At 40.7% G+C, this 25,133-nt stretch overlaps 1 protein-coding gene across 1 annotated transcript; it reads right to left on the bottom strand.

Moving 5' to 3' along the window:
- Window positions 1-17,996: 17,996 nt before the first annotated feature.
- On the bottom strand, window positions 17,997-24,760 carry LOC147603432 (MIF4G domain-containing protein / MA3 domain-containing protein). Its single transcript, XM_086796630.1, has 8 exons — window positions 23,260-24,760; window positions 23,023-23,145; window positions 22,860-22,926; window positions 22,199-22,302; window positions 19,741-19,843; window positions 19,198-19,511; window positions 18,713-19,018; window positions 17,997-18,544 (listed from the first exon to the last, which is right to left on the bottom strand). The coding sequence occupies exons 1-8, from the start codon at window positions 24,595-24,597 to the stop codon at window positions 18,197-18,199; spliced, it is 2,703 nt and encodes a 900-aa protein (XP_086652756.1). The 5' UTR covers window positions 24,598-24,760; the 3' UTR covers window positions 17,997-18,196.
- Between the last annotated feature and the right edge of the window lie 373 nt (window positions 24,761-25,133).

Below are 25,133 nucleotides of genomic sequence, written 5' to 3'. Positions count from 1 at the left end.
TGGCTTCGCAGCAAGCTCAGTCATTATCTGTGGATTGATAATGTGGTTATTAGTAGTTTGGAATTTTTCTTGATAGATGGTACAATCCACCCAAATGATTCTTAAGTGTGTAACCGCTTATGAAGGGTAGTAATATGCAACAATGAAGCACTTTGGTACAAGTGTGAAACCACTGATCTGTTGCAAAGCAATTTATCAATAGTACCACCATATGTGCGTAGACACTATACCACATCTTCGTTGCAAGATGTTTAAAAGTTTCTTGGAAGGACTCAAGAAAATAACATATGTATTAAACACGGTCTAGATTTATTCTTGGACCTATGACACTAGCACGTAGTCCGCTTGAGAGTAGAGTTTTTGAGGACAAAAACCTTTCTTGAGGGAAAGGAGGGATATCCTCAAATATCACATAAACTCGATTAGTTGTGTGAGTCCAGACAATACTTGAAGGGATATGTCTGGTAATAGCAACAAAGAGTTGTAAGTGATTGGATGTAACTCCAGACACCCGTAGTGGTGCAAGAATCCTTATCAAACATCTCCACATACTATATGGTTTGCTCGCATATATAGTATGGCATAAGAGATAGGAAGTTTGATTGTTATATTTGAATGGAAATTTTCAAAACTTACATTTACTCTGAGTTGGAGTGGAGTTTAACCATCCGTAGATTGATGGTAGTTAGAAACTCAACAAGATTCTAGAGCATATGCTTGTGCAAAGATGTTACTCTGAGAGGAAGTATCTGTCAATTGTGGAACTAATCCTTGTGATGCATGATTAGATTGGCTCTAGTTTATTTCTCCTATGGCCGTAGAGCTTTCCAAGGAGAAGTTTTAACAAGCTGGTGATGCAACATGGTAGCGTAGTCTACAAATATCTAGTAGCATAGTCTAAGAACTTGCGCTACTAGAGTGCTCTCCAGTACATTAGCTTCTGTGCTAATGACATGATGCAAAATCAAGGCATGAAATTTGCCTTGGGGTTTTGGTTGAAATACCATATCACGGCTTGTGTCAGCATGATCTTGTCTTTACAGAGGTCTAGCGCGCTGTAAGCGTACGCACTTTGTCACAGCCGCGCCCACCTTCCTCGCCGGCACGTAATACTAGTCCGGAGAGACTGGCCGTAGGTGCGGCGGGTAGCGAAGCGAGAGTTAGTCCGAAGAGGCTAGCCGAGTCTTCGGGGTATAGTTTTGATAGTCCAAGTGCGGGTCATCCTGGGATTCAGAAGACCTATGCACTAGTAAAAAGACAGTTTTATTGGCCTAGTTTGTTTAAGGACATCCAGACTTACGTGCTGAAATGCAGTAAGTGCCAGGTCAATAAACATGAACGTCTTAAGTTGGAGGACTACTCCATCCACTGGAGATTCCTCAAGGGAAATGGGAAAGCATTTCCATGGATTTCATTACCGGTTTACCCAAGACGAGTCGAGGGAATGACTCGGTGTGGGTGGTAGTGAACAGGTTAACTAAAATGGCAAAGTTTATCGCCACGAAGAAAACTGTAAAAACGCCAGAGTTGGCAAAACTCTTTATTGAACATCTCTACAAGCTATATGGCCTGCCCGCAGATATAGTGTCAATAGAGATAGAAAGTTCAACAGTCATTTTTGGAGGGAAATCTTCAAAAAGTTGGATACTACTCTGAGTATGAGTACGGTAGATCATCCGTAGTCTGATGGTCAAACAGAAATGGTTAACCAAATACTCGAGCATATGTTGCGTTCTTATGTCAGTAAGAAGCAATCTAATTGGGAAGAGTACTTGCCCTTATTGGAGTTTGCCTATAACAGCTCCAAACACTCAGCGACTAGATTTACACCATTCATGTTAATGTATGGATTCCAGCCGAGATCTCCGATGGCTGTAGGCCTAGAAAAGGAGAAGATTCAATCTGTCAAGGATTCCCTTGAAGATATGAATGATATGCTCAAAGCTGCACGCGAGAGCATTCGTAGCGCACAGGATCGCGCTAAAACATTTGCCGATAAAGGACGCAAACAAGTGACCTTTGCAGAAGGTGACTTTGTATTTTTAAAATATCCTGCGTAGTCAGCAACCATGAAAACGGGAAAGTGTAATACTTTCTCCTAGATATTGCGGTCCTTTCAAGGTCCTTAAGAAGATTGGGGACGTAGCCTACAAACTTGAGTTACCGGAGAGTTCTCAAGTCCATCCTGTCTTCCATGTCAGTAAACTGAAGAAATCAGTTCACGGGTTAGAGAACGCAGTTTCTCCAGGGATTTTGGTGGAATTGATCACTCCACCAAAGATACCACATGAACCGGAAAGGATTCTTGGGTATCGAGACAGACAAACCCGACATAAAGTGTACCAAGATGTACTTGTTAAATGGATAGATAGGAATGAGGAGGTAGCTACCTGGGAATGCCGTAGTGCAATTTCCAAAAGGTTTCCCCAGTTTGTTTTCGAGGACGAAAACTCTTCTTAAGGGGGGGGTAATGTCACGTAGGCTGTAATGCCTGTGACCGACGGCAGACCGGATGGCTATGTCCGGGGTTCAGTGGGAGAGGACGCCCATGCGGAGTCATGGGCGGCCAGGCTAGTGTGGACGGCAGGCCACACACTATATAGCCTGGGGGATGAGGGGCAATCCTCATTCTTCCTCTATGGCTAGGTGGTGAGCCAGAGGCCGTCCCCTCTCGTGGTAACGCCCGTAGCGGCGTTACGGGAATGTAACAGTGGGTGATACCACTATAAATATTAATACGTGCGGTATATGACGTATGTTTGAGGCCACCTATGATTATTTCAGTTAGGTTTGTATGGCAGGGTGATTCCTGGGGTACTTACGCCTGGTAGTCATGAGTTGGTGATGATTTGTGCCTGTTTAATATTTGTGGGATTAATTTAATAATTAATTGGGCTTATATTTTCAGGTGATGAAGACTATGGGAATTGAAGAGTTTACTTTGGAAGAAATATCTTGGATCATCACATTTCATTTTTGGCAAGCATAGTAGCTTGTAATCTTATTAAATGATTTTTCCATTTTGAACTTTAGGAAAGATACATTTATTTTTGTGGAATTTATTAAAGCCTATGGCTTTACCCTAGTCCCAATTTGACACTCTATTTTTGTTAAAGAAGAGTGCCGTGCTCTCTAAAAAGCACATCTTGTATTTTGGGGGCTATGGCCTAATTTTGGTGAAAAGAAAAGATAATAAAGAAATACTCTTGTGTGGGGAGAGGCCACGCACAAGAGGGGGGAAGATTGCATCCAATATGGTCTTTTTGGAGCTAAGTATTTTTGTTTAAGTGTTTAATTTTTCAATTGATTTGATTTAGTTGAAGCTTATAAGCAATGGTTTTTTATGAATGAATTAATTCTCTACTTTCCACAATCAATTCCTAGAATAAGATTCCGGTTGCAGTGGTATCAGAGCTTGGGCTAGGAGATTTGTGGAGAAGGTAGGAAAGGGCTTCAACTTCTCAAAAATCAAGAAAGTGCAGGAATTTATCCAGTGGACAGAAGGGTGTTTTGCAGGTCTTTACCCAAAGGTCAAAGATTCAAAACTAGATCTACTCTCAAACCCACTCACCACCCTGCAAAACCATCCCTCTCTATCAAAAAGTGGTTTTTCCAAATACTCTGTGAAATCAGAATCTGACCATATGGATGAAATCCTCATAGCCAAAAACCTCACGAGTAACTCTCAGAAATCAGAAAGCTTCAAGGTTGAGCAAACCTATAATGGATGGAGCAGATAAATCCATGCAAAAGCTACTAAATAAATCTCAATAAGCTTTTGGAGCAAGGGGCGCACGGCGGCAGCCTGCCAGCGCAAAAGCGTGGAGAGAAGGAAAAAAAAAAGTCCATGCTTAATCTCCCATAAGCTAATCACCTCCTTAATCCACTTTCTAATCAAGTTTACTTTTCCCAATCCCTATGCAAGTCACATCACTTTTTCAACCTCTACTTTTCCCAATTTCCAAATTTGAGGAGAAATTCAAAGGTTTTCCAATTCTGAAAATTTCTGGGTGCAGAAAAGTGATTTACAGGTTTTAAAAAGCTTCAAATTGCCTAGAAAAGGCCAGAAAATTCCGAAATCACTTCTGAAAAATTCTTAAAATTTCAAAAAAAATATTACAGAGTTTGGGCAAGGTTTACAGGACTGTTTCAGCAGGTTTCAAAGTACAGAAAAATTATTTCATCAACAATTTGACTAGCCCAAGACTCTTGAATCACGCGGAATCGTTCGGGATTTGTTTGAGGCGATGAGAATTCAATTCAGCCATTGAACAACGTCTTGTTCAGCTTCAACCAAGATCGAATTGCGGGAGAAAAATAAGATAAGTACTCATTTTTGCTTTATTTATTTACATCAAATAAAGTAAAATTTTATTTATCTACATCATTTGCACAAGCACTATGGCCGATTTGCCTATCTCGCCATCAATTCAAGAGCAACTCCTTTCTTTACAACATCAAATTGTAGAAGAAAGAGAGAAGCGTATTGAATTGGAGAGACAGCTCTCAAATCGTAGACGCAAGCGTGACTCTTCGCTATCTTTTGATGACGAAGATGACACTATTCAAAGGGCTGTAAATGCTACATTGCAAGCACAAAGGTCACAAAAAGAATCCAAGATTAGTCAGAAAGCTTTCACATTTCAAAATTATGATGGAAAGAAGGATGCTAGGGTCATTTTAGCTTGGCTTAGTCAACTAGATGACTATTTTTCTGGAGAAAAATTTTCAGAGAATGATAAGATTAAATGTGCAGTCAATCATTTGGTAGACAGTGCAGCTTTATGGTGGAGTGTAGTAAAGCAAGGTCGTGACAAGCCAGATTCTTGGAAAAGATTTCAACGGCAGCTGGTTAAAAAGCACTTTTTACCCTCACAATTCAAGTCCAAAGTTAGGCACCAATGGGATACTTTGCATCAATTGGAAAAGGAAACTATATCACAGTATGTAGAAAAGTTCTGGAATACTTTATTACAGGTGCAGGTTGTGGATAGAGTTAGTGAGAAGGATCAAAAAAGGAAGTTCATATCGGGCCTTAGATCTACCATTAGGGCCGATGTGAATATGTTTCGACCTCATTCACTATCTTCTGCAATATCTTTGGCAACTAATTCAGAACGTAAAAATGGTTTTCCTAAAGAGATTAAAGCACATGAGGGTACTTCTTCTAAACCATTTACTAAATCTTTTTATGCTTCAAAGAAGATGTATAAACCAGGTTATGACAAAGGCAAGGACGAGGCTAAAGGCAACCTGAGTACCAATAAGAAAGTCAATGGTGGCAAACCGAAGACATCTACTATCAAATGTTTCAAGTGCCACAAAGAAGGTCACATAGCACCGAATTGTCCGGAGCGTACCAAGAACTCGACACCAGCAGTAGCAGCTCGAGTCAACATGATTGAAGAAGACGACAATAAAGAAGAATCATTCGAGCAAGAGGGTAATTCCGATCCAGATTACTCAGAACAGGAAGGTAAACCTCATGTTCATTCTTTGCTTAAAATAAAAGGAACGATAAATGGACATGAAGTTCTTATTTTGCATGATGATGGTAGTACACATGATTTCATTTCTGAAAAGGTACTTAGAGCACTAAATCTTCATTCTTCACCTACGCACTATAAAGTCAAAGCAGCATTTACTGGAACAAAGTATAATTGCATGCAAGTAGTGAAAGATTTGGATTTATGCATCAAACCTTTAACAGAAAAGAGGGATTTCTTAGTTGCACCTTTACAAGGGGTAGATATAATTTTGGGTATGCCTTGGAGACACAAATACAATCCTATTATAGACTATGACACTCATAGAATTTCTCTAAAGAAGGACAATGAAAATATTATCCTCCAGTGTCAAGTCAAAGGAGAAATGAGTCCTTTGTTGAGTCACACTCAAGCAAAGAGAGCTCTAAGAAAAAGAGACAAGACTTATATGGTATGGGTTAACCAGCTTGATGCTAAGTTGGACACATCCAAAAGACCAAAGTTTGATTCATTTATCTCCAAATTTAGTGACTGTTTCATGGAAGATCTGCCTCCAGGATTACCTAAGTCTAGGCCTGAGGATCATAGTATTGACTTATTGCCTGGAAATTCCCCGCCTTGTAAAGCTCCCTATAGAGTCAACAATTTAGAGCAAAGAGAAATCCAAGCCAAATAGAAGACTTGCTAGAGATAGGCCTTATTCGACCTAGTAGTTCACCTTTTGGAGCTCCAGTACTTCTTGTTAAGAAGAAGAACGGAACTTACTGAATGTGTGTAGACTATCGTGCATTGAATAAGATTACTGTCAAGAACAGGTATCCTATTCCTAGGGTAGATGATCTTCTTGATAAGCTTAGAGGATCAAAGGTCTTTAGCAAGATTGACCTAAAGTCTGGGTATCATCAAGTCCGTATGACTCAATCTGACATTTTCAAGATAGCTTTTAGAACCCAAACTGGTCATTATGAGTTTTTGGTTATGCCATTTGGTTTGACCAATGCTCCAGCTACTTTCAGCCGTATGATGAATCGTATATTCCTTAAGTTTCAAAGTTTTGTTATAGTGTTCTTTGATGACATTCTTGTTTTTAGCAAGGATTGACAAGAGCATGAACAACACTTGGAACAAGTGCTCAATCTTTTGAGAGAAAATGAATTGTATGTCAATCCTGAAAAGAGTTCTTTCTTTCAAGAGGAGATTGAATACTTAGGTCATATAGTGTCGGCCGAAGGAATTTGTGTAGATCCTAAGAAAATTGAGTGTATTGCTTCTTTGCCTACGCCTAGAAACATACATGATCTTAGATCTTTTCTTGGCTTATGTAGTTATTATAGGAAGTTCATCAAGAATTTTGCTTGTATTGCACATCCTTTGACTGAACTCCTTAAGAAAGCTACAAATTTCAATTGGACTGATAAGCAAGATAAATCTTTTGCAACACTCAAGAATGCTTTAACACAAGCACCAGTTCTAACACTACCTGATTTTCAAAGACCATTCTTTATAGTAGTGACTGATGCTAGTGGCAAAGGATTTGGAGCTGTTCTTATGCAAGATAACCATCCTATTGCATATCAAAGTAGAAAGCTTAAGCCTGCAGAGCAAAATTATAGCACTTATGACAAGGAATTAGCAGCAGTAGTGCATGCTTTGAAAATTTGGAAGCATTACCTAATGGGCTCTGAATTTCTTATCAAGACAGACCAACAAAGCATTAGGCATTTGCTTACGCAACCTCTTATTTCAGATAGGCATATCAAATGGGCAGCTTTCATTCAAAGTTTCCAACCTATGATTCAATATCAACCTGGAAAAGAAAATGTTGTTGCCGATGCTTTGAGTCGAAGACCAAATATCAATAACATTTCTATAATTGAAAGTGAACCATTTGTCCTCATGAAAGAAACTTATGAAGTTGATCCAGATTTTTCTCAAATATGGATCAAATTGCGTGAAAACAATTGGACACCTCAAGGAAGTTATTCTCATAATGATGGCTATCTTTTCTTTGAGAAGAGATTGTGTGTTACTCAACCTTATAGACAACTTGTCTTGGAAGAGATGCACCAACCACCATTTGTGGGACATAGAGGAGTTTCCGCAACACTTCAAGTAGTTTCTCGAGAATTCTATTGGCCTCATTTGAAGAATGATGTAGCTAAGTTTGTAGCTAAATGTAACATTTGCCAAACAATTAAAAGCTACAAAGGCAAAGCTTTAGGATTGCTTATGCCTCTACCTATTCCTGATAGACCATGGGAACAAGTGTCTATGGACTTCATTATTGGCTTCCCTACTCCTTTCAGTCACCATGACATGATTTGGACAATAGTGGACAGATTTAGTAAGCAAGCCTATTTCATTCCATGTAAAAAGACACTAACTTCTCAGCGAGCCGCGAACATATTTGTTAAGCAAATTTTTGTTCATCATGGTCTACCCAAAGTGATAGTTTCTGATAGAGATTCTAAATTTTGTAGTCACTTTTGGGTTGCTCTTTTCTCAAACTTGGGCACTAAGTTAGATTTTTCTACGGCTTTCCATCCGGAATCGAATGGACAAACCGAAGTTACAAATAGCACTATCTTAGATATGCTTATAGCCTATGTTTCCCAGCAACCTAGTGCATGGGATAAGTACATACACCTACTCTAATTTGCTTATAATAATACTCCTCATACTGCTACTGGTCGAGCACCATTTGAGATTATCTATGGAAGAGCATTGCCTATTCCGGCTACTAGACTCTCTCATAAAATTGAAGCAGCCGACCAATATGTTAGAGACTTTGATCGCATTCTATCTGAAGTGCGTGATTGTATTCAAAGAGCTCAAGAGAAGTATACATCTCAAGCAAATAGGAAGCGCAAAGATTTTTCATTTCAAGAAGGTGATTATGTACTTTTGAGAATTGAAAAGCGTCAATTAAAAAGTGTGGACAAATTCCCTGCAGCAGTGAAGCTAGCGCCTAGATATTATGGGCCATTTAAAATCCTTCAAAAGATTAATGATGTGGCCTATAGACTAGAGCTTCCATCTAATTGGAATATCCACAATTCTTTTCATATCCATCTCTTGAAACCTTTTCGAGGAACACTTCCTACTCACCCAACATATGAGGAACCACCTCTTATTGAAGGAGAGGAAGAAGTATTAGTTCCTGATGCAATCATTGACCAAGAGATAACAACAACAAGGACAGGTAATCAATACTTCAAGTATCTTTTGACTTTTAAGAATCATCCACAAGAAGATGCTAAATGGATGCCTGAGAAATTTTTCCGAGTTTACCCTGAAATTCTTCATTCTTTTCAAACCCAGCAAATCTGCAATTGAGGACAATTGCAAACTCAAGCAAGAGGGATGTCATGAGAATATATTTTAAGTCCTCTAGAAAAATATTATTTATCCCCTCTTGAGTAATTTGGGGACGCCTAGATTACTCTTGCGTCATGCCGGCTAGGTTAATATCGTGGGTGATACCACTATAAATATTAATACGTGTGGTATATGACGTATGTTTGAGGCCACCTATGATTATTTCAGTTAGGTTTGTATGGCAGGGTGATTCCTGGGGTACTTACGCCTGGTAGTCATGAGTTGGTGATGATTTGTGCCTGTTTAATATTTGTGGGATTAATTTAATAATTAATTGGGCTTATATTTTCAAGTGATGAAGACTATGGGAATTGAAGAGTTTACTTTGGAAGAAATGTCTTGGATCATCACATTTCATTTTTGGCAAGCATAGTAGCTTGTAATCTTATTAAATGATTTTTCCATTTTGAACTTTAGGAAAGATACATTTATTTTTGTGGAATTTATTAAAGCCTATGGCTTTACCCTAGTCCCAATTTGACACTCTATTTTTGTTAAAGAAGAGTGCCGTGCTCTCTAAAAAGCACATCTTGTATTTGGGGGCTATGGCCTAATTTTGGTGAAAAGAAAAGATAATAAAGAAATACTCTTGTGTGGGGAGAGGCCACGCACAAGAGGGGGGAAGATTGCACCCAATATGGTCTTTTTGGAGCTAAGTATTTTTGTTTAAGTGTTTAATTTTTCAATTGATTTGATTTAGTTGAAGCTTATAAGCAATGGTTTTTTATGAATGAATTAATTCTCTACTTTCCACAATCAATTCCTAGAATAAGATTCCGGTTGCACCTCCCATAATAATATGACTATAACCTTACCCATTTATCGATTTTGGAAATCTTTCCCTATCCATACTTTTTTTACCCAAATGTCCTAGCTTCATGAAAAAATTCTATGGACTTGCCCATCTCATCTTAATATTTCCTAGGTGTGGTCCCATATTGGAAGTTGAGTTGTAGCACCGCATCACCTTCTTCAAAGATCTTAAACTTAGAGTTTTTGTCCAACCACCTCAAGCTCACTTGTCTTTAAACCACTTCTGTTGTCCATGCACTGAACCACCTCTTTTCATCAAACATTAGGAGATGTTCAATCCTGTGCTTCTTAATTTTTTTTGGAGCAATCTTGAGACTTGTCACTGGGAATTATGTGGGCACTACTGCCACAAATCCATACACCATACTAAAGGGGCATCAGTCATGTGGTGTTATGTAAGTTGTTATGAATGCCCATAATGCAACTTTGTGCCCCAAACTGTTCAATTTTTATTCATAATCTTAGAGCAAAATTCCCTTCAAGATATGACTAGTGGACTCGGCTTGACTATTGGCATGCCAATAATATATTGTTGACTTCTTGTGTATCACCCACTCCATTTTAAATTATAGATTGGATGACCCTATTTTTGAGCACTATAGCAGCATTCAAAAATTTAGAATGCATCTAAATAAGGAGTGGTGTCCGGGTGGTTGCAAGATCAGGGTACCCAGTTTTGTCCACTCAGGCACCCTGTAAACAGTAAAAAAACAGGCATTTGTTTACCTTTAGTGGCTAATCTCTCCTAGTAAATGAAGGAATTTCGTTTCAAGTTCTTTTGTTGGAACATCATATTCAAAGTTGGAAATATAGTTGCATAATTTGATTAAGCATTAGATAGTCAAAAGTCCTCATTTTCTTAGGTACAAAGTCAATGTATACACCCTGTCCCAAATTTGAACTGATTCCATAAAATGCTAATATCTTTTTCATATAAACTCATATGAGATTCCCATTTTGTACCTTAGATCTTCGCATAATATGGAGCTTAACTTGATTTTTCGAGAAAATTTTAAGATATTTGTCTATTTTCTTTAAATATTTCAAGGTCTTTAAAGTGTTATAATATACGCCACTTTTTGTACCCACAATAGCTACCACTTAAAATCCTCAATCTTGTAGATCAAAATAGTGGGTAGGTACTGAGACATTAGTAGAATGTGGTGGTTAGTAAAAATTGCAAATCCAATGGTTGGATTTTTAATGATCTCTTTTTCAAAATTCTTCCAGACTAACAGAAGGCCTGCAAATATTAATAATCTAATTAGTAAAATTACATTTTTGATGTGAATCATATAAAACCTATAGGGACTAGTGTGCTTGTAATGGTGCATCTATGGAAAAATAAATTAGATCACTCTAAGTATGGAAAGATCATTTTTTAATCATTTCATCATATTTTTGATTAATTTTGATTAATTAGACTTATTTATATTAATTTAAGTTATATTGGGTTAGTTTAAGGGCAAGCGTATTTTCTATTATTTGCTTGATCTTATTTTAAGTACCTTGCTCCCCAAGAACTTGCTCTCCAAGCATTGTCCCAGTCCAGCATAAACTGGATAAAACTGGACACCCTGATCTTGCAACAACCCGTCCATGTACTATTCTTTGAGCCTCTTGATCACCTCATTTAAAAAATGAACCCCTTGGTCACGTACAAGTTCAATCGGACATCCGAATCTTGTCATGATTACTTCATACAAGAATTTGGCTACATTTGATGCCTTGCATTCTTTCATTGTCTTTGCTTCCACACCCATTTAGTGCAATAGTGTGTTGCCACCAAGATCCATTTTTGAAATGGCTCAAGAGGCAATACCAGATTATGGCCTTCTATTTGAAGTATTCAATTATTCTATCCATTGGCACATGTCACACTACAGTCTTGCTTGGAACACTTTTCGACCTGTGATTTCTCTTAAAAAATGTCCTCCACTGACTCCTTAGTATGCTTCTACCAACACAGCCTATTACTCATACTTTGGGACACATCTTCTGAGTCTTTATCATGCCCAGTTATCCAGATATCACCATGAATGACTTACTTTGGAAGGTCACCTTCTTCCTTTGGTCCCTTGACATTTATTCTAAGAATGATAGGCCAGTCAAGAATTGAAGTACTTCTTCATACTAGTCTAGGTTTTCACCATCCACCACCACAAATAGTTGTGCATCTAGAAAGTCATGTTCCACCCCCACTAGAGCTTCTCCGAACTCTAGTCCGGACAAGAAAACTTATATTGTATGCTAGTTTTACCTAAGGTATGTTTGATGGTGAAATTAAACCCTTACAACAACATCCATCTTGCTATTGTGAGGTCAGCTTACAAGAGTGCTTTGTGATCCCATGTGAAACTTAAAAATGTTTCCATAGTGCCTAAACTTTTTAATGGAGATCCACATGGAACTCAAAAACGTTCCCCAACAGATAGAACCTAAACTTTTTAATGGAGTAGATCATTCCCAATGATTCTTTTTCTATGGTAATAGTACCTAAACTTTTTAATGGAGTAATTCTTTTTCTACGGTGGAGTAATTCTTTTTCTATGGTGGGGTATTTCTTTTATGCTTTGGACAGCCTTTTGCTCGCATAGTATAGTGGTGGGAACTGTCCTTCTTGTGCCTGCACTTCCTATTGCCACATCTGAAGAATCCACAAACATGAAATATTAGGTCAAAGTTGGGCTGTTGAAATATGCCTATAGAGGCTTGCAATTTCTTTAGCTTTTGGAATGCTTCTTGATACCCTTCGAACCAAACATATTCTGTGTCCTTCATAGTCAAGCTAAACAAAGGTCGAGCCACCACAGCAATCAAAAACCTCATGAACCTACTATGCCACTTGATCTTCCCTAGGAGTCTAGTTAATTCTTTATGAGACAACTACAAGTCTGTTAGAGATAAACCTGTTCACCCGCCAAATTTTAAATAGAATAAAAAAGAACATGGATAAAGAATGCAATCTTGTGTGATAGAAAAAACATCAAGCCAAAGAAGCTATTATTTTACGTTGCTTCAATGTATCAAATGAGGAATTGAGATTCACACTCTTGTTCTAATGATTGTGTTTATATTCCTTTAGGACCTCCCATCTCTTCTTCTCCATTACTAACTACAGCCTTAGAACCTTCGTAACCTCCATAATAAAATGTTGTACCTTACTTGTGATTGCTATTTTAGAAAAAGAGAAAAAATAAAATAAAATAAAAAGAGAGCTCATAAGAATTAAAATAATGCAAGCAATCACAAAGACCCCACCCCATTTTGGGTACTCCCACCAATCACTAACTTCTTCATTTACTAAAAGCCTTGCACGTTCCTTCCGGGGAGGAACAATGATCATTGAGCATTCACTTAAAATCAAGAACAACAGCAGCAAGCTTCTCAATTCTCGCCACAATAAATTCTTCTATCCAATTGCAAGGATGCAATCAACATCACGAAGGAGATAATGTTAACCCATTTTGGGATTTAACCGATGCTGTCACTTATATTCTACATCCAAAAGTAAAAATGGACACACTGAAAAGATATATGATCAAGTTATAAAGTAACATTGTCCAAATCTATAACTTGGATGGGTGGGAGCTCATAATGGTCTAACGTAATACTTGTGGTGATTTCCCACTCCAAAAGCATGTGGTGGCAAGCTAGGATGGATCCCTTGTGAATGTATGTTACGTATATATTTTGAGATCAAGTATTATATAAGCAATAGTCTACTTATGATCCTTGGGCACACCCGATCCGTCATAATTTAAGTGTGAACATTTATGGACTTGAATGTAAGTCAATTTTCTCTTGTAACATACAAAACACTCTCCCATTGGCATAACAATGGATAAAGAGTACAGTGATCTAGACCTTTCTGAAAGAAGAGAGGATTACATCTATTGGTAGCAACCATAGGCATGAAAGTGAGGAGTGTGTGGCTACCCCCCCTGTGGAACATCTATTGGTAGCAACCATAGGTGTGAAAGAGAGGAGAGTGTGGCTAGACCCTGTGGAGCTGGAGGATGATATAACCACGGTAGTGTGTGACAATAGATTGGGAGGAGTGTGACAACATAGAGCTTTTTGAAAGAAGAGAGGCACATTGGTAAGTTTTGTAAGTTCCCACGACATTTTTTTGTTCTTTTTTTAATCTATGAATGAGTGAGAGTAGAGAGTTTTGGAGAGAGTCAAAACAGTCTATAACACACCCCGTCCCAAGCTAGAATAGAATTGCTTACATGGGGAACTTACCGAATACCTACATCAAGCCATGCTCCAAGATGCAACTTCCATGTGGTCGCTCCGCTATTGTGTTCATTCCATTAATATGTCACTCACAAGAAGGCTGACTATCTCAATCAATCACACTTAGAAGCAAATATAAGAATGGAAGAGGCACCACACACTTAGGAACTCTCTCTCTCTCTCTCTCTCTCTCTCTCACACACACACACACACGAGTTAGCCAAGAGCTCTCTCTCTCTCTCTCTTTGCATAATGCCACTGTAACTCCCAAGCCAAAGAGTTGTATTATAGAGCCTAGATTGCTCAAACGTTCTCCCAAAGTTTGTCATTCATTCATTTTCAAGCTTGAAATCCACGTGATGAATCAGCTTGTGGGATAACCCAAGCCCAATGTAAGTGCCATGGCTTTGTCATTACGGTCATCTCCATCACTTGGCTTGGGGTTTGTACCATAAACCATGTTCCACACACTCTCTCTCCATCAGAAGACCCATCTTTATTTTCCATATTAGGGTATTTAGACATATGTTACATGATCTGTGAAAATCCCCAAAGTAGTGTTGAGCTCCATGATTGTGGTTCTTACAGGTACAGATATCGGTTGATGGTGCTGTGTACACGTCGACGCTCTTTAAGTGATGTCAGCTGCACAACAGCAAGTGATGGAGGCGATGGGATCTAACTGTTGTAGTACGGGGCTGCATATCAGGTGGTAGCGCACAGCAGCACAGAGGGCAGCACACAGCAGCCGATGCAAAGAGTAGGCATACTGAAGAAGAGTGTTGAACTAAGCGACGGCAGTGAGGCGGTGCAAGAGGCAGGCAATTGATGGCCAGTGACTGCAGCCAAGACGGAAAAATGGTGACGGTGGTCAAAATATAGGGTTCACCTATTAAGCCCTTGCTAGGCTTTGCTCCGCCCAGAGGAGGCGTGGCTCAACTAGGGTGCTTTCCCCCCCGTCCACCAAGCTGGTGGAGCAGCGTGTTCAACCCAGCCCAGCCAGTGGCTCTATCACAAGCTCTACCACTTCGGGCGGCTGAATGATGGAGCAACGGAGGAGATGGCTGTGCGGTGGCGGCACAGTTGGAGGCAACCAGTGATTGCGACTGTGCAGATGCGAATAGGTGGTGGAAGCAAATACGACGGGTGGCTATGATACCATGTACGACTTACATGGTGATTAAAGGAGCTGTGCAGACTATGAGGCACATATGAGAGAGAGAGAGAGAGAGGGAGAGAGATGATAAGCTCAAGAGAGAGAAGGATTTGCACAACTCAATGATGGTTATTGATTGATTATCAAACCTTCACAAGTAAATGCTTTTGTAGGTTGATAGTTGTGACATGCTGCTTAGGCTTAACTAAACTTTACTTAATTATACTTGAGAGAGAGACAATGGTGTCAATGCAATGCAGCTATATTAAATGGATGAGTTACAATGAAAATCTATAAATAGATCTATGCTTGTCCTTGAGGAGTATCTATCTTGGGGAGAGAGAGAGAGAGATGTTGAATGTTGATGATGAATGATTGTTCCCTTCTTCAATGCTGAGGTCTTGGAATGGCTTTCCTCTATGTAGGAGGTAGGAGATGACTAAACTGAATGCTTATTGTATGCTGAATATTCTTGGATGCTGAACTGTTGATGATGAGCTCTTGACTCCCATGGCTACCTAGAAAGGAAACACTGAGAGAACTGAAGATATGGACTATATGAATGATGTGCTCCTATATATATACTGTGTTGTGATGCTGGTCAAGCAATGTACTGCAGTCGGCCAGATGTCTAGGACCTCCACGACTACAATAAATGCCAAAAGATGCTATCGACCGGTAATAAATGCTGTCGACCGCCGCTGACCAGGTTCTGTCGGCTGCTGACCAGAGTCCACGACTTGATGTTTTAAATGCCCTAGATGCTCACAATGCCTTAAGTGTTGCTGTTGGGACTATAACAGTCCGTACACCTGTTATAAATGGATTAATGCTTCAATGTCCTCCTTAATGCTTTGCTTAATGCTTGATGATCATGAATGCCATCTAATTAATGCTTATGGATGCTAAGAATGCCATGTCACTTGTACACCTACTGGGTGTGCATGTGGCCTTCCCCTCTGCTAAATTATTGCTGGCGGTACACCTGGCAACCTTTCGACTCCTCTATTGATCCTTCTCCACTGAAACCACTGCCCCCTTCTGACTTCTTTTGCCAAGACTGAGATCAACTGCAAGAGTTGAATCCTTTGAGCCAAAGACTTCTCCATTGCGGGAACTGAATGGCAAATGTTGATAGATTTACTTGGAAAACCTGAAACACCAATGACCTCTATGAAATCATTTCACACCCCATCTCCGTCATTCATGGAACTCTGAACCTCCTAAGACAATGTTGGAGGCACTCCCGTGTTCTTATGTGGAAGAGAACCCCCTATTGCTAGTTGAAGCCCAAAACTCCATTTACTCCTCTGATGATGGATGTCATTCTTCCCCCCAAAAAACTCATGGGTAAATCATGTATGCCTTGCAGATGCAAGATGCTAGACTTACTGCTAGGATGACTACTATGCTGATGCAAGCCCTCTGCAACCCTATATGTTGTGCAAGAATGCAAATGGATGGGCTACTCAGATGGATGGGTTACTGATGCATGCCTAAGGGAAAAACCCTAAGGATGGCCTACAAGATCTTGAGAACTAGATTTAACTGAGCAAAAACAACTAGCATGTTGGCTTACTGAATGACTTAATAGAATGAACATGAACTAAGGTTGCTTACCCTGTAAAGCTCTGATACCAATGTGACATGTGGATACCAATGTGACATGCAAAAGATTGACCGTAGTAAAACAACCTTAGGCTTCACTAACCTTCACTTAATTATACTTAAGAGATAGACAATGGTGTCAATGCAATGCAATGCAACTATATTAAATGGATGAGTTACAATGAAGATCTATAAATAGATCTATGCTTCTCCTAGATGAGTATCTATCTCGCAGAGAAAGAGAGATGCTGAATGTTGATGATGAATGATTATTCCCTTCTCCAATGATGAGGTCCACCCTTGGAATGCCGGCTTTCCTCTATGTAGGAGGTAAGAGATGACTAAACTGAATGCTTACCGTATGTTGAATATTCTTGGATGCTGAACTGTTGATGAGCTGCTGACTCCCTTGGCTGCCTAGAAAGGAAACGCTGAGAGAACTGAAGATATGGATTGAATGAATGATGCGCTCCTATATATACTATGTTGTGATGCTGGTCGGGCAGTGTATTGCAATCGGCCAGATGATTGGGACCTCCACGACTACAATAAATGCTAAAAGATGCTGTCGTCTGGTAATAAATGCTGTCGATTGGTGATAAATGTTGTCGACTGCTGACTAGGTTCTGTCGGCTGCTGACCAGAGTCCACGACCGGATGTTTTAAATGCCCTAAATGCTCAGGCTGCCTAAGGTGATGCTGTTGGGGCTGTAACAGTCCCATACACCTGCTGTAAATGGATTAATGCTTGAATGTCATGCTTAATGCTCTCCTTAATACTTGATGATCATGAATGCTATCTGATTAATGCTTATGGATGCTAAGAATGCCATGTCACTTGTACACCTACTGGGTGTGCACATGACAGCAGCCTTATCTTTTGACCATAGAAATCACCCACACACTATACTAATGACACGTGGCACATTTATCCTATCTTCTCATAAGATGGTATTCACACACACTGAGCTTTGAATCCTAACACCCTTATCACCAAGGAACATATCCATTACTTTGTCTTGGGCCACACTCGCTTCTATATTTTTGCAAGATGCTTTCAACCTGGCATGGTTGGAGACCATTATTGCTTGCTTTCCCTTTGCACGATGTCCACTTGGTGATTATGATTATGATTATGAACTCCTACATGCACTGCACATCTGGCAGTGTAATCTCTGTTAGTGGGGAGCCAAAAAATATATACTGTAAACAATCAAGCATAATTGTGACACTGAATTTTACAGTTTAGACATAAGTACTTCACGTTTTTCAAGAAGACGGTAAAAACGTTGAGGAGAGAGACAACTGGAACATAGAAGCAAAAAAAAATGCACTCATCCTTTGGGAGTTCATTTCAATACAACAGTTATAACAAGCAACATGACACTGAGTTCTTGCAATCCCTACTGCTCTTTCAAATGAGCACTTTTAAGGAAAGCTATGATATGCCTTATGTATCTACTCTACACATGACCCTTATACACAGTCTAACAGATCAAGCGCAAATATTCTTTTATTTCCGCCTTCCCTTCCTTTTCCTTTCGGAGTCCGACTCAGACTGGGACTCCGAGCTGCTGCCTTCAGAAGAACTGGTCTCTGTTTCCGATGTGTCGTCAGACTCCGAATTTTCAGACTCACTCTCAACCTGCCTCTGCTGCTGCATGATCAACCTTGGCATATTCTTCAAATATTCCCGCAGGTTATCGGTGATACCTCCCAACCCGATAGAAGTGAAAAAATTGATGGCAAACCGAGTGTTCTTAGGGTTGTCTTTGGGAAATATGCCATCAAACCAGTCTGGCGTCATGGGATCATTCAATTTCTCATTAAGCTTGCGTAATCCTAGATGCTCTGATAGCTCCTGTATTCAAGCGACAAAAACAAAACTGTAAACCCTTACTGCTTCAAGTACAGCTTGGCAATGTCCAACTCGACAGTCCTTAGGCGGGGGATCTATCTGTAAAGACTCTCAATGCCATCAAAACAAAGAGACAAAGCTAACTATTCACAAGACTTGAAGATCACGAACCTGGAAAAGTATCTTGATAAATATGCGTGAAGAAGACGTGGTATCCTCTTCTGTGAGTCGGATGTATGCTAGGACATTCCAAGGGAGTGCATCAGTGCCTAGTAGATGAGCAAAGAACTTGGCCACGTTGCGCAGTTTGTTGGTCTCAAGCCTATGTATCATGGAGTATTGTTTTACGAAACATTGATCAAAATTCTCTTGATAGACCTTGTTGATCATGCAAAACCTTTGACCAAGGAGGCCATAATAACGCAGGTAAGTCCTCTCTTGACTGCAACATTCCAGAAGCATGATGTTCAGCTCCATCTGCATTAATATGGTATATACATGTTAATGCCCTCATACCCACACAGCAAACCTTCTGCATAAACCCTTATTACAAAGCTCCAAGGACATCTTTGCGAGCATGTGCATGTGCACGTGGACACACCCCCCCTCCTCCTCTCTACATGACTCACATATCAAAGCCTGACTAGGAGAAATACCTCTTGTCCAGGTTCGAGCTTTATCTTCAGCAACTTATGGCCTGCTTCTTCAAAATCCACACTCGACATGATGGTCAGGTATATTGTTCTACGTAAGTTGACCAAATTAGTCTCCGTTTCATCCTTAATTTGCATCCTTTGCATTTCTGCCTCATCCTCTTCATCTTCCTCATCGTCATCCTCAGAAGAAAGACCAGAGCCTTTCTCACCATCATCGTCGTCATCCTCACTTGATTCCTCTCCCAATATGTCTTTCTTGATACCTTCAAACTTCTTTTCATTCTCTAGAAAATTCTGATCCGGCTTGAATATGTCTGACAAATTAAAAGGCAAAAAATGATCTCTCTCTCTCTCTCTCTCTCTCTCTCTCTCTCTCTCTCTCATGTGATACATAAGTGGGGCTGCATGACAAAAAGCTAGTCCATCTCACCATGCCTTCTTTGCCACTTTTGTGGATGTAAAATCATATTTATACAACACCTGCATTGATTATACTCAACTTTCAATGAGATAGAAAGCCACGCAAGCAGTAAAATATATTACCAAGAGTCATCTCAGCATCTAAGTCATCCGATAAGGAGATCTCATGAATGAATTGGTCTTCTTGCTCCACAAGGTCCAACTCTGGCAAAACAGCTTGATGTCCCTGTAGAAATGACAATTTATGAATCTCTGCAAAAGTGACTTATTATTTGTGAGTTAGTTGTTCGGTGCATTTCTAATGGCTCTGTGCCTGGACAAAAGTTTCGACTCCTGTCGTAGACATGGAAGATCAAAGATAGTCTTGCCGAGGGTAGGCATTCGTGGTATGGGATGCCAGTGGTGATTGGCATTGTATCTACGGAGTGGAACCTTAGCCCCTAGCTCGTGGGTGGATCAAAGTAATGTTCCTACGGTTGGGTGGTGAGCTTGCCTGCACACTTTTATTTGGTTTCCTCTAATCTTGTGTTGGATTGTGTTTAGGAGATCTTGGTTGGACAGCCCTGGGAGGCCTCTTACACTGGCTCTGTAGACCTTGTCTCTAAATGATGGATATAACCCTCGACCTACCCTTATATAGTGGATTGAGGGCTGGTCGGCTGCTAGGGTTGGCTGGTTGATCAACTACCAAGTAGGCCAACTCACCATGACTAAATCCAACGTATCAAAAGCTGTCCACACTAGGCCCAACGATGGGCATCTGCCTGCCCAAAAGCTTTCTCCATGAGCCCAAACGCAGGCAGCTGCAATAGCAGACTATGTTCCATGTGCATCCTAATTGAGGTATGCACAAGACATCCCCTCCTGGTAAACTTGGAGCACTAAGGCACATTGCTCCATGCTTGATTCTGTACCCCGACATGCTCTATAGCTCGAAACTCTGGCTGGCTCTGCGTCTAATCGCACCTCTATTAGCCCTATTGCCATGGAAACTGCTAAAACACTTGTAGTCTCATCCTCCTCCGTATGGGATTAACAAAGACTCACATGAAGCTCTTCAACTAGCTACTACTAATACTCCGAGAGTTGTTCCTCTGCAAGTCCTAACTCCACTGTCACTCAACATCAAAACCTCCTCAAGATCCTCCACCACTGGCCTTAACTCCTTACGCCACCTCTAGTCTTGAAGTTTTCCAACATCCTCGGAAACTCCCTCCTCCTTAGGAGTATGAGGATCACACTTGCATGGGCATGTACTTGATGAAGCTCAGACAACACACGGATGTGCTGCTGACGCAGCACACTGAGACAAGCCCAGCCTCAACAAGACACCTCCCAGAGAGCCATCACAGATTTCTTTGTGGTACACGCATCCACATCAACATCCATCCACCACCCATACCAGTGCCTTCGCTCCGACATCACCAGAGGAGTTCTTAGCATGAGAGCTCGATCCGTTCTACAAGCCACACCCCCCCGACCTAAAGAATCAGGACCGTCCAACACACACACACACACACACACATCCCGGACGCTCTCCACCAACATGACATGCTCCCATCATAGAGACCTGACCCTCTTTCTGCTCTGAGATTGGTACTGGCTGAGAAGGGATCATAGGATCATCATCTGCTATCTAGATGTATACACACATTGATGATTTTCTCATTTCCTTTTCAGTTCTACTTGGCATGTTGGCTCAGTATATCCATGGTATCAGTGTATTACTTATGGTCTCATAGACATTTGGGGTCTTCCGTAGATGTTAATATAACTCTCTCTCTCTCTCTCTCTCTCTCTCTCTCTCTCTCTCTCTCTCTCTAACCCGCAATCGAGTGGAACACAAAAGCCATACTCAGTCAAAGCGGCAAAGACTTGATTAAACCTTATGGCGGCTTTGCGTCCCTTATTTTTAAAGGCATAACCATTGTTAGGTCTCCTTAGGAGCTGATAAAATTGGCATCCTGAAATGGTCAAAGACCTTGAAGGGCACAAGGCTATGGACAGCCCGAATAAGCCAAGGTCTGCAAAACTCACAAAGCAAGTAAATGGGTAGTCTTTGGTGATGGAAGAGCCCTCATTCAAGAATTCTGCAAGACTCAACAACCACCAGATCCTCAGTTTTCCACTAATGTCTCTGCCAACCATAACACTCCACCAGTGGATCAGGACCTTCTTTCATTTCAGGGTTTCTTTTCGTGCCAATGTGCATGGTAGCTGTACTTCGGATGTATTACCATCGTAGACCCTTATAATCTTTGTAAGACATTAATAAAACTTCTTTCTTTATTTTCCTCTCGTCTTTTTTTTCTCTTGTATGTGTGCCCAAACATGACAAATAGAGCATGCCTGGAATCACCTACAACATTTACACCAAGCCCCTCATAGAAACAAGCTGCTATGAGATTTAAATCTGCAGGCAAGAATCAAGCATGCACCTAAGCTATCATAAAAATTACAAGCATCCATGCCAAGCTTTTGGTGTGGAGATTCTCTCAGCCTATAGGTCCAAAAAGGTGAAGCTGGTCCCAACAGTTAAAATCACGATGGATCCAAAGCACAAAGGAGGTTTCTGCAATACCTGGAAACTAGCCTTCCTAATGGCAAAAAGGCCTTCAATCATAAACTGAACACGCTTGTCAATTTCTCCTTCATGAAGAATACCCCTGAATCGCTCAAAAATTCCTGGATAAGGAGCAGAAAACAAGACCCATTAACCAATTTGAGCCCCAAAAAAGAAAAGGTTGCAACAGAAGACCATACACCCAAGTGCGATAAAACCTAACGCAACTTGCACACCCAAAAAGTAATTTGAAAGAAGAAGTCCTAAATTTGGGGTCAAATATTAATTAATAAAAGGAGCCTTGGGAAGTTAAAAATTTGGGATTTGTCAATTTCAAGGAAATATAAATTTGGGGGAAACTACATGTTAAGGGCACAAATTGTGGAAAGGGGCAAATTTTAAGAAGGAACCTTAATTTAGGGCAAATTTGAAAAGAAAAAAACCCAACACTAGGGTGAAATTGAAGAGAAAATTCATGTAAACCAACGATTTGCGGGTGTAAGTTAAAACAAATTCATGTAAACCAACGATTTGCGGGTGTAAGTTGAAACAAATTCATAAAATTAGGGCAAATTTAGGGGTCACCATTTTACTAATATCAAAGGCAAAACCAAACACTAACCATCCCTTATTTAATTCCATGATACTGAATCAATGATTTCCATATTTTAGAACTCACCATGCAACCCTTGGGGGGCAAGGTCTTGAAGAATGGCACCACATTCTTTCACAAAGCCTACAGCAACCTGCATGCAAGATGCCAAAAAATCCATTAACTCAACAACCAAACAAAAAGACATCAAATCCCAACAAATTCATATCCAAATCACACAAAATATTACTTCTACGCTGTCATCACTTGGATTTTCCAGCAAAACCATCAACACCTCCAAGGCAACTACTTCATGGGCAACTTGCTGGTTGACGAGATGGGCAATAAACTTGGCTGCTGCCAGCAATAAAGGCTGCATTCATTTAACCAAAGGTAAATTTCAGCCAAAAAAATATCAGATCTTCTCTTTAAAAACACCAATTTCCTGTGTTAAAAAACCTCAAAAGGGAGAACACAGTAAACAGACCTTATCATTTCGCCTCAAAGCTCTTCGAAACTGTAGAATGATTCTCTTGAGAAGCAGTTCACCCAGCTCTGGGAACTTTGTATTGACCACGGCAACCAAAGCTGCGAACACATGAGTAAAGGCAGGCGATGCCATCTGAGATTTCATACAAGAACGGGCAAAAAGCCCTCGGCCCCGGATTAGATTCTCAGACAAGAGCTCTGGAATAATGTTTTTGATGTTGGAAGCATTGACTTTGTTTACCAGCCCATTGATACTCTTTCGCAAGGCATCCCATGTCATACGTTGGTATTCCACACTGCTCTTATCTTGGATATCTTTCAACATCTGTGCCAATTTGAATGGTGGGATGTAGACACCCCCACTTCGCCCCTGAGGCTTCTCTGCATTAGTGTCACCTGCGGCCAAGCCACTGCTAGAAATATTGTTCTCCTTTGCTGCGACACGGTGTACCCCTTTCTCGTCTGTTTGTGCTTTCAATCGATGGAGCTTGTTCACATGCTTGTCTGCCTTGTTGTCCTGTGCAGAAAGCTCACCATGTTTGATGATCCCATTTGCAAGCTCATCATCATCATCCATATCCCTCTCCCCTCTTCTGCTCCTGTGCCGTCTATCCTCCTCATTATGACTCCTGTCATTCTCGTGCTTCCTTGAGTTTCTGTGACGATCTCCATCACCTTTATCTCTTGACCTGCGCCTACTCCTCTCCTCACCTGAAGAATCATGATCTTCTTCATGGTTCCGCTTTTTGTCCAGGTTTGGGTTTCTCCTCTCCCCTTGCCTCTGCTTGCCATCTCTGTAAGAATCCCTAGCATCTCTGTCCCCGGCATCTCTGTCAGAAATCATAGCATCTTTCACTCTCGCATCTCTGCCAGAAACCCTAGCACCACTGTTGGAAACACTATCATCTCTGCCAGAAACTCTAGCATCTCTGCCAGAGACCCTATCATCATCCCTGATGGAGACCCTATCGTCTCTGTCGGAAACCTTAGCATCATCATATCTGTTCCTGTCTCTGTGCTTAAAAGGAGAAAGGCGGCCATTTTGATCTGTTCTACGGGACTCCCACCGACCGCCATCGCCATCACTGTGTTTTCTGTCAGGGGAGGGAGAATGGCTGCCAATTCTTCGTGCTCTACGATCTCCATCGCGGCCCTCGGCTCTTCTGGACCGATGCCGCCTCCTTTCCTCATCTGAGGATTCATGGTCGACATCATCATCGTCATGCTTGAATCGTTTGAGGGTAGGTTGCTCACCTTCAAAGTTTCTGCGCTCGCCCTGCTTGCGCTTCCCGTCAGTGAGCTCTGGCATGGGAGAACTCCGGCTCCTCGTTCCCATCGGCTCCAGCAGGAGTATCCGGACTCCGAGCCCAAGGCTTTGCTGTGTGCAAGGAATTTTCCCCTCGCCGAGTAAACGAGAGGGAGAGAAAGATTGAATGATTTTAACTTCGACTAGTTAAAGACTCAGGGCCCATCAAAAGCTGTCATTTTGGTAAACAATTAGAAATGGACAGAAACCTAATCTATTGTTATAGCTGCACAAAAAATATTTTTTGGGGTAATCTTTTTCCAAAGCTAGAGGGACCAAAGGAAGTCCAATTGAGATTCAAGAAGCTTGTTTGGTTTGTAGTCTAAATAGTAGATGCTCCAGAAATGGATATTAGCTCCCTGGAGCAAGAGATTGCCAGATAAATGAGATGTCAGATAAGATATGTTGACAAAATTGGAGGCTAGAGAAACAGAGATGGAAACTACCTAAAAAGGAGTGGACCACAACAGGGGCCAAGCATAACAAGCCCTAGTTGAAATGGAAAGCCACACAAAAGAGAGTGAAGCCAAAGCCTTACCATGAAAGAAGTATGTAAATGAGCTATG

Source organism: Cibotium barometz, chromosome 64, assembly GCF_041138505.1.
Source record: "Cibotium barometz isolate CiBa-2024 chromosome 64, ASM4113850v1, whole genome shotgun sequence".
NCBI lineage: Eukaryota > Viridiplantae > Streptophyta > Polypodiopsida > Cyatheales > Cibotiaceae > Cibotium > Cibotium barometz.
The sequence above is the reverse complement of the archived record's forward strand: the minus strand, read 5'-3'. Positions and strand labels throughout refer to the sequence as shown.